Source organism: Miscanthus floridulus, chromosome 17 (assembly GCF_019320115.1).
Source record: "Miscanthus floridulus cultivar M001 chromosome 17, ASM1932011v1, whole genome shotgun sequence".
NCBI classification, from domain to species: Eukaryota; Viridiplantae; Streptophyta; class Magnoliopsida; order Poales; family Poaceae; genus Miscanthus; species Miscanthus floridulus.
The window spans coordinates 55,551,232-55,562,135 of NC_089596.1; the positions used below are offsets into that span (position 1 = coordinate 55,551,232).

Genomic DNA, 10,904 nt, shown 5'->3' on the forward strand with positions numbered 1-10,904 from the left:
GACAAGCCGTAACGTTCATGGCAACTTCCCTAACACTAAATAGTCAACAATAGAATAAGAACAAGAACAATCAGTAAACATTTTTGCACAAGGTCTGTCACCACTGTAATCAAGCAGAAAACACACTTGTTTGTACTAAATACAGAAATAAACAATTCCATTCCCAAACTAGAGACTACAGCTCATATATCTGTGTATGCAGTTAGATTTGATCACAGAGCTGAAGATCCTACTAATTCCACAGTAAAACTTAACAGAAGACTACAGTCGTATTCTGCCTAGTTCACGGTCAAGTGGAAACAGCTAGAGCTTCCGTGGCCCCTGTTTACAATGGGAAGATCCTTAAAAGGATTGTGAAACAATGCCAAGTTTGTGTCCTCATGAGTTAGTGAAATGATGGTTGCAAGGAAAAGAGTAAACACACACAAACATGGGATAATCTTGAACATGGCAAATAGCCAATTTTCTCCATCAGGCATCAGTCCATGAGCAGGCCAATTGCCTTGCTCGTTCCTAACCCTAGGTCTGCAATAAAAGATTGCAAAACAGTGCAGCTCATCAATTGTGGCCTCTGGATTGTTCATTTTCAGTTATGAATATGGACAATATTGAACTGTTCCATTCAATTTCTTTCACATTCTTGTGTTACCATTCACAAATGATGATGAAACATGGCTTCAATGACAAACTACTGGTGAAAACACAGGATGGAGCAGAAACCATACAAGCCCAGCTTACATGTGACTGAGAACTAGTGCCACAATTGCAGTTGGAATGTGGGTTTCCTAAGAAATTATTTTCTCAGTGATATGTCTTATCTTTTGCCAATTTGGGTGCCCTTTGGTCCGACAGCTATCTGTAAGAGAGCGGTTGCATTGAGAAAGTACAAGCGTCTTGAGGAAGCGGGGTAGTTGCGGCAGTGACTCAATATTTGGGCACTCCTGGATGTTCAGTTCCTTCAGTGATTCCAGATGGTCCAAGTTATCTGGCAAAGAGGTCCAACTGCAGCCTGTAACTGTGAGCCTAAAGATATGAACGAAAAGCTTACCAATCTTGGGGGGAATACATGAACCATTGCAATCCCAGAACATAAGATATTGCAAGTGAGAAACATCTGTGCTGTTCAAATCTCGAGTGTCCTGTTCTCCTGACAACCAACGTGGGTATCTCCGACCATCATAGTTTCTGATGCAAAGTGACGTGATCTGGGATGGTGGACGGAGTGCCTCAAGTACCTCCTCTTGAAGTTCTGGGGGGCATCTCTGATGGTGTTTCCATTCTGACACGTTCACAGGTGTCACAGGAGAAAAGAATACCTTCCTCATTTCCTCTATTGCGCTTTGCTTCCTTCTGGAGATTTCATCAATACCGCCCCACTGCAGTGTCAGCTCTGTTAAATGTACCTTGTCAGCTAGCCTGGCTTGAAGAGCTTCCTCCTTGCTACGAACATTTTCGAGGCATTCAATAAACAGCTTGCCGCGAAGGTTGTTTAGGTGTTCCAGCTGCTGTATTTCATATCCCATCTCATTTTTAACATAGAAGTGATAAAGAGATTGGAGTGATGTCAACCTCCCTATGTTAGGAAAGTTCAAGCCATACCACGTGAGCATGTGCCGCAAATTGATAAGGTTGGACATTTTTTCCTCGGAAGAACAGTGCAAAAGGGTGTTAGGTGGCACAGAGAGCACCTGGAGATGGTAAAGCTTGGTAACTTCAGTTGGCAAAGTCATGTCGCAGGGAGGGGGTGTAGAAATACCAAGGTACCGCAGATGTCTTAGTTCACCTATGCATGCTGGGATCCTTCCCAACCATTGGACGTCCAACTGCACCACCCGCAGCTTCTTTAGATGCATGAGCACACACTTAAAATCATCTTGACTGATCTTCTTGACAGAATAACACATTAATAGAGTGCTCAAGTTTCGCAACTCCAGAATTTGCTCTGGGAATGCTTCTTCATTGTAGGACTCAATGCAAAGATGCCGGACATATTTAGGAATTTGTCCTATGACACCTCTGTTAATTCTAACACAATCGCTGCCGGCAACAGACTCTGCTAAGTCATGCAACAAATCATGAACTGTGAAGTACTCTCCGGAATCAATATCAGAACTAGTTTTCCTTTTTAGTTGAAGAAATGCACATGAATGCAAGTCATGGAAGTAGTCCTGGCCCACATCTTCTACATCCTCCTGCTCTCTTGCATTGATTGCCTTAACAAAGCCCTGTGCAATCCACATATGAACAAGTGTATCTCGTTCCAACTCATATCTTCTGGGAAAAATATTGCAGTACTCGAAACATCGCCTGACATCCACATCAAGTTGCTGATAGCTCCACCACAGAGCTCCCTTTGTCTTATTCAATAAGTCTAGTTTTGCGGCTGTTTCCCAAAAACTGATATCCGGGTTTCTCCAAAGCTGCCCGGACACTGTTACTGCTGCAATAGGTGATCTGTGTAGCTTTTTAGCAATCTTTCGCCCAATTGGTATGTATTTTCGATCATCAAAAATTGTACTGTCTAGTGCATAATGCATGAACATTGAGAAGTATTGTTCCTCATCCAAATTAGATATTGGAATAAGGTTGTTAGCACCTAAAGCTGCCTCTTTATTTCGGGCAGTCACCAGGATTCTGCTTCCTCTCTTCCCAACATTGAAGGGAGAAAGTATCTCCTCCAGGTCCTGGTGATTCTCATCGTTGACCCAAAGATCATCCAGTACCAATAAGAAACGTGTGCCGCTCAATTTATCGACCAACTTTGCTTGCAGAGCTTTACAACCACTAATATCAGAGTGCCGATCTCCAGTGATCGCCTCAAGCATATCATGAAGTATATCATTCACTCTGAAAGTCTCAGAAACATGAATGAGCATGATTGGGTTGAAATATTTCTCTTTATTTTTATTTTCATGGTCACAAACATATTGTGCCAGTGTAGTCTTTCCAGACCCTGCAATGCCATGTATGCAAATCACAGAATAACATTTACTGCTACTAGTGCCTGGTGCGCGATCATCTGGTTCCTCACGAAGCATACTCTGTATCATACGACGCTCCCTATCACGACCAAACACTTTCCATGTAGTACTAGATGTAATGCTTCTCCTGTTCATGTTGCCAATATCATTCCATCCACTACTGCTTTGTTGCTTCAACAGAGGACATTTCCGCGCATCGGTGACAACATTTTCTAGCTCCTCTATTCTTTTCCTCAAGTGCCATCTGGCAATAGTAGGCATGAAAGAATCTACAGCAATGCCATCCTCCTGCAAGAAGCAAGTCTCAACTGATTATAAAAAGTACATGCTCAACTCGTACACTATAATGAGTATTGTCACTGATTAAAAATATAAGTGGTTCTAGCAATGTGTGCAACCCAATTTATTTTCAGTTAGAATACCAAATCCCTTTATGTGTCTACGGGTTCATTTATAGAACTGCATCTCTCTGATGCAGCAAGTATGTTCCCACTAAGTAACAAATGAAGCTAAAGCTTGTTGCTTCCGTCTCTATTTCTGACACCTTTCTGTTATCTGTGTATTAAGTTATGGCCTATGTCACGGTAAGCTATCTGTCATGATCGGCAAGACATACGCCAGAAGGAGACACCCGAATAAGGCAACAGGCTAATTATTTAGTGAGGGGCATAAGCCCAGCCGTTTATAGATTCGGTTTTGATGAATAGCCAGGTTCATGGGCCAAGCCCATTAGCAATTGTAAACCTCCTTATATATATGAGGGAGAACAGCAATGAGAAGGCAAGCAAGTTTAGGGTTTAACCCTTATCTCTTCCCCCTCTCTTCTCTCCCTGCCGCCTCTCTCCTTCTCCCCTGCGCGCAACTCCACCGCCCGCAAAGCAGCCAGCCGCTGCTGCCCAGCCCTTGCCAGCCCGCCGTCTCCCAGCCAGCCCGGTCGCCGCCCAGTCAGCCACAGCCGACTGCCCGCCGACTCCAGCCGGCCATCAGGCCGCTCACGCCGGCCCTCAGATGCCCAGATAGGCCTCTGCCGGTTATTCTGCCGCACCGGAGATTAAACGCGTGACACTATCTGTCAGGTATTGGCAGAGACGCTAAAGCTTGGATGCTGTAAATGTTGAATCTTTTGATCCTGAGAGTAATGCTAACGCACTGGAACCGCTGTTGTAAATCATGTTCCCGCTTCCTCTTAATGCAAAATGGGCCACTATGGGTCTGTTCAAGAAAAATGCTAACGCACTGGGGGTTTCTTCTGCTGGAACTCTAAGTAATAAATGAAGCTTGCACTTTTGCTGGCAAGAAGACACAGTAGTGCTTTTATGATGATGAACTCTACTCAATTTAATCAGAGATAAACAAAAGTCAAGATTACCATATCACAAACTACATAATCTCTTGTATAGCACTAAAACATACAAACTTGATTTCCGTAGTGGAGTACTGCCTTCTTGTATAGCGCTAAAACATAGTCTGAATTGAGACCTCGCAAGAAAATGGATTTATCCAAAACAAAGGGAGAACTAGAAAATACATTGTTGCTAAAATTCTTGTAGTTGGAACTCGGCATGAGAGTAGGGTGATACCTGGTAACATGTGCTGCCAACAATGGCGTAGTAGGACCAGTCCCGGCATGAACAGGCAATCTCAATTACATTGGTGGACCAGGTGAGTATGGACTTATACCAGCAATGGAGCCTCCTCATGAAGGAAACTGAGGGCACGCGAGAAACTGGCAGCAACACGGCTGATCTGTGTAGGGTGGCCTGCATGCATCGCACAGTTGGGTACAAGCTCAGCGCCAAAAATTGTAAAGCAGCTCGGGTGGTGCGCAAGCATCGCCCCAACCAACTCCCCTTGCAACAGGTAACACAAGCCCTGATGGCTTTGGAGAGGCACTGGAACAACCAATTCAGCCAGCTGCGGCATTGTAGCTCAGAATCACCGTCACCTATGATGTTCTTCTCGATTTGGTAATAATCGATGAGATCCAGAATGTCTTCTCCTTGGTACAAGGCTGACTTCACATCCTTGGCCAGTAAGTCGAGTGTGCTCACAGCAGATCTTTCTTTTCTCGCTTTTCTCTGCATCCTCTGCTCCTCTATGTCCCTCAGCACCTGCTTCATTTCTGCGATAGTGTGAATCTCCAGCTCGCGAAGCTTTCGCGAGGCATCAAAGCCGATGTTGGAAAGGATCTTGTTCAGGAGCAAGTTGATGATGGGCGACAGGTACCAACCAAATACGGTTATGACCCACCCCGCCGCTGCAATCCTCCATGAATTTGCCATGGAGGTTTTCCAAAAGGTGGGTGAGGGGAGGGGGATGGATCTGTAAGGTTCTTGGTCTTCTTGGAAGCACAAAACTAAACTGGAGGACTATTCAACGCAATTCCTGCCAAATCAAAAATCATCGCTGAGGACCGTGAGTTAAATAAGGCCACGATAGCGACCGGAGTAAGGATTGTTAGAAAACAACAAGAAAAAGATGCTTGGCCTTATTTCCCCAATTCCCTCTATCCTAGTATCCTACCCCAAGTCCGACCAAACAGGTAGAAATAAAAATTTCAGACATATAGAAACTAAAAAATATGCAAAATATTACTCACACTCACAGGTCAGTAGGTCGCACTGGATGAGCACCAGGATAAGACTATCCGCACTCGTTCATCTCTATTTTCATCTCTAAAAAAAATATTCTATCCTAGTCATCGAGATTCTCTACTTTATATCTATTTCTTCCGCACCCGTGTTATCTCTATCACATACTCTATACCTACTATTTTATATTTTATTCCCCTCCCTCCCTCTTTCTCTCTCACACCGACTCTCTCTCTCCTTCACTACAGTGTTCAGCGTTGATCAACCAAAACGCCGCAGGTAGCGATGCGCTGTGCGGCTGGTACGCTGCAGGTGCGTTTACATGCGCGCGGTGCGGGCTATCCAGGCGCGCGCGTGCTGCCGTTCCGCTTGCAGGCGTGCGGTGCGGATAGCCTAACAAAGCCGAGTTGGTGGCAGACAGGCAGGCAGCAGCAGCTCAGGCTCCCATGGATGCTGTCAGATTCCATCTTTCACCTCCACCCTCGATCCTTCAGGATGTCGGAATCAGCCTGTTCGTTCGTAAATTTCTAGCCAGGAACAGTGTTTTTTCTCACACCAAACTAGCCAACAGTAAATAATCCACGATACGATACAGTCTCCCGAACAGGTTGAATCCACACACTGGCATCACAGTCCACACCGCACTTATGGCCGTGTTAACCGCATCCCACGTACCGGTCCCAGGGCTTCGACAAATGGCAATCCTCGTAATTTTTCTTTTATTTTCTTTTCTACTTCCTTCATAAAAGAATGTAATTGTGTCACGTTTTAGTATATCAAGTTTGACCAATTATAAATAAAAAAATAAATATTTATAATATGAAATAAATATTATTAGATTAATAACAAAATGTATTTTCATAATAAATTGATTTAGAGTCGTACATGTGAATATTATTTATTAGAAACTCAGTCATATATGAATCACTTTAATTGGCATGCAATCCATAGTTACGTCCCTTTGGAAACAGAGGCAGTACAGGCTAACTACTTGTTGGTGTGTGACGTGTGAATCTCACGTACAATATAAGTTGTAATAAAATTTCGTAAACTTAATTCATTTTGACAAGAAAATATAGAACTAGAAAAATTCTCATGTTCCAAAAAGACCTTACACAGAAAAAGATAATATCTTACTTAAATATCCAAAATTAACCTCGTTTTCTTGATGAGATTGTTGACACCCAAAAATGTGCACGTAGAAATTAGATTATGTTATCTAGTATTTAATAAAAAAGGTGTTAGAAAATATTTTGTGCAACAAACAACAAAGAAACAAGCAAAAATAAGGAAGAGATGGCGCCTGCCCCGAGACAAAACCGGCTAGGTCGGCTCTTAAGTTGGCTAAGCCGGTTCTACTTGACAGAGTTGGCTAAGCCCCCAGTTTTCGGCCCCGCCACAGCGCCTGGAGCCCATGAGAACCAACTTAGCTGGGTTCCAAACTAGCCAGCCCAGGTTGTCTGTTGAGTCTGAGACGGTTTAGTTTCCAAATCGGCTTTTATCTACTTTTTATGTGGAAAACTTAGAGAACGCATTTTTGGACTTGTTTTCTATAGGGATAAGACCACCCGCCCTCTATAGTAGAGGATCATGGTTGACTGAAGATCCCAACTTCCAATCGTCTCTTTTGCCCTACTTTCTCTCTGCCTCCTATTCGTCACGTCTCCTGGTGAGATTTGACGGCATTCTAGGTGGCCTTGCCAACCTTAAGACAACCTCCACGTGCTCCTCCCCGACGGATCTTTTTAGAGGCGTTCGGAGCCTACTAGGCGAAGAACATACTCAACATTGGCCTAACCGACCCCTCACTCGGTTTCGTCCATCCGCTGCGTTCTTGCAACGATCAAGGTTGTTTGCAACCGCGGTGTGCTAGCCCTTACTTGTGTGTGATCCAATTCAGCGTAACAGAGATGTTCAAACATAAACCTTAGTGTGTCTTCTTTACGGTCATTTACAGCCTATGTCTAAATTAGTTTTAGAACTTGTTATTTAGCTTTAATGTTTTCTCGGGCTTGCAATATTATTTTAGTTGAGCTGAACACATTTCGTATGGAGCTTGAAATTTTTCTATACTGAGCATTTTTTTTATAAAGAAAGCTTTTATTAAAATCTCAGAAGCAATACATCGAGTTGATACAAAGCCAAAGAAGGCAACTTTCGGCCTCTGCCTGGCATGAGGCACACAGCCAAACAAAGAGAAGAAATATGGCACAATCTAATGACTATCAATTCGTAAACTAGACCGCCACCCATGTGCTTGGGAGAAAAAATCATTGGCCACCTGCGTCAACTTTTGTGATACCGCTACAACTGTATCCTGCAAATTCGGCTTCTGCTGACCAAATAGATAACCTACACAGGAGAAACATAATTTTTCTTTTCAAAAACAATATCATTCCTGCTGAGTCAAATAGACCAACAAGTCGCAGCTCCTCTTAGCAGGAGTAAAAGGTTGACATCTATGTTGACACCTCTTAGCTAGCCATTGAACATATGACCTATATTCTAGGGTTTTAAAAGACCTGTCGCAACATGTATAAAAGACCAAATTGAACAAGCAAACCGACAGTCAAAGAACAAGTGCTTAATTGTCTCTTCTTTGTGACAAAAGCAACAAGTTTTACAACCAGGTAAAGGGTCGAGATTGCGACTAGAGGGGGGGGGGGTGAATAGTCTTTTCTAAAACTTAATCACGTCGACTAACCGATACAAGTGCGGAATTAAAACTATCGGTCTAGCCAAGACTATACCCCACTATATGTGTTCACTAGCACCTTGCAAAGATAACAATTAAGCAATAAAGGTGCCGGGCTTCTCCTAAATAATTCTAGGAGCAAGGTTACACAAACCTATGCCACTAGTACTTTAAGTGACAAGGGAGCTCCTACACATGCTAGTAAGCAAAAGCACAAAGCTAACTAAGCTCGCTAGCAATGCTCAATAACAAGGCAACCAATGCCTAATTAGAGAGCGCAAATACTTAGTTACACAAACTAAGCAATGTGACTGACAAGGTTACTAAAACCAAATTAGCCACGCAAGGGAGCTACTTCTATGCTACACAAGCAAGAAGGTAATTAGCAAGCTACACAAGCTATCTAATTACAAGAGCAACTACACAAGCTTAATATGTATAAAAGTAATTGCAAGCTTGTGTAATGGGGATGCAAACCAACGGGAAGAACAAGGTTGACACGATGATTTTTCTCCCGAGGTTCACGTGTTTGCCAACACGCTAGTCCCCGTTGTATCGACCGCTCACTTGGTGGTTCGGCGGCTAATTAGCATCACCCGCTAAGCCCGCACGTCGGGCGCCGCAAGAACCTACCCCTTGAGTGAGGGTAGCTCAATGACACGCTTTACTAGAGTTGCTCTTCGCGACTCCCGCGGGGCGAGCACAATGCCCCTCACAAGCACTTCTCCGGAGCGCCGCACAAGCTTCTTGCGCGCTTCGACGGAGACCACCACCAAGCCGTCTAGGAGGTGGCAACCTCCAAGAGTAACAAGCACCACCGGCTTGCAACTCGATCACCTAGTGCCACTCGATGCAACCTCACGATGCAATCGCACTAGAATCGCTCACTCACACAATCGAATGATCACTATCAAGTATATGTGTGATGGAGGGCTCCCAAGCACTCACAAGCATGGACACTAAGTCCCTTGAGGTGCTCCACACCAGCCATGGCCGAGGGCCACTTCTATTTATAGCCCCAAGGGCTAAACTAGCCGTTACCCCTTCACTGGGCAACGGTCGGGCCGACCGGACGCTCCGGTCGTGTTGACCGGACGCTGGACCTCAGCGTCCGGTCGCCCACAGACGACCACGTGTCCTGGTTCCAACGGTCACTTGACCTGACCGGACGCTCCAGCTTCAACTGACCGGACGCTGGACCCTCAGCGTCCGGTCGTTTCCAGTAAGCTCCCGAGCATGACCGGACGCGTCCGGTCGAACGCGATCGGACGCAGCCAGCGTCCGGTCACTCTCCAGCTACTGCTACACTCCATGTCAGCGCAACCGGACGCAGCCTGCCAGCGTCCGGTGCATTCAGATCCAGCGTCCGGTCAGTTGACCGACGCCAGCATCTTCTCCATTCTCTTCACCCTTGCTCAAGTGTGCTAACCACAAGAATTTGCATCCGGCGCAATAGAAAATAGGCATTCCATTTTCCCGAAAGCGCCGAATCCCGCCGAGCTTGTGAGGCGGGAGGGAGAGAGGGACCCAAACCCATCTCACCCCTGCAAACACCACCGCCTTTATAAATGTGCCAACACCACCAAGTGTACACCACCATGTGTATGTGTGTTAGCATTTTCACAATCATTTCCCAAAGGATGTTAGCCACTCAACTTGCCACGCCACTCGATCCTAGCGACAATGCAAAGTTAGATCACTCAAGTGACACTAGATGACCGATATGCAAACAAGTTTGCCCCTCTTGATAGTACGGCCATCTATCCTAAACCCGGTCATAAACTTCTCTACACACCTATGACCGGTGAAATAAAATGCCCTAGGTTATACCTTTGCCTTGCGCATTCCATTCCATCTCCTTCAATGTCGATGCAACACATGCACCAACACGATCAACAATGATATGATCCACTTCATATCATCACATGATCATATTGGTTCATCGATCTTGACTCTACTTGCTCTTCACCGTTGCCATCGTCCATCGGCGCCAAGTCTTGCTCATGCTTCACCGCCACGCGGTCCATCACTCCAAAGCCTTCGACTTGCCCTTCACGCTTGCAACCGGTCCATCAAGCCAAGTCTTGTCTTGATCTTCTCCACCTTGATCACATGACTCAATGTCATGTCTCATGTGCATTTAAGCTCCTTCATCATCACATGTGTGAGCTTTGCAACATCTCCAAGCCATTTTCACCTTCATGGCATATGTTGCTCACACACATGTACCTGTGGACTAATCACCTGTGTATCTCACATAAACACAATTAGTCCACCTAAGTTGTCACTCAATTACCAAAACCAAACAAGGACCTTTCACCAGGCCAATTGCGCTTTACTAGGTTATCCTTTGTCAATATAACTCCTTGTCATAGGTACCACAGGAAAATTTTTATTTTTAGTGGGGCTTTCACTTTCCAAATGAGTTTGTTAATGTTTGGGATATCAATATTATGTAATAATGTTTGATAACGTGACTTCACCGAGAATTTTCCATTTGGATGTAAATTCCAGCGAAACTCATCTTTTTCATGAGCCAACTCTATATTAGCAATACCTGGCAAGAAATTGTTCCATGCTACTAATTTGGGACCAAGGAGATCTCTTTGTCAAGATAGGTTTGGTGATGGCCCAGAA

At 44.7% G+C, this 10,904-nt stretch overlaps 1 protein-coding gene across 2 annotated transcripts; it reads right to left on the reverse strand.

The window, feature by feature from the left end:
- Positions 1-102: 102 nt before the first annotated feature.
- Positions 103-5,382, reverse strand: LOC136516395 (putative disease resistance RPP13-like protein 1). 2 transcript variants are annotated; one of them, XM_066509781.1, is made up of 2 exons: positions 4,562-5,382; positions 103-3,269 (listed from the first exon to the last, which is right to left on the reverse strand). In XM_066509781.1, the coding sequence occupies exons 1-2, from the start codon at positions 5,261-5,263 to the stop codon at positions 786-788; spliced, it is 3,186 nt and encodes a 1,061-aa protein (XP_066365878.1). In that variant the 5' UTR covers positions 5,264-5,382; the 3' UTR covers positions 103-785. The 2 variants fall into 2 exon arrangements, with proteins under 2 accessions (XP_066365878.1, XP_066365880.1); XM_066509783.1 differs by having other exon boundaries at positions 4,662-5,055.
- Between the last annotated feature and the right edge of the window lie 5,522 nt (positions 5,383-10,904).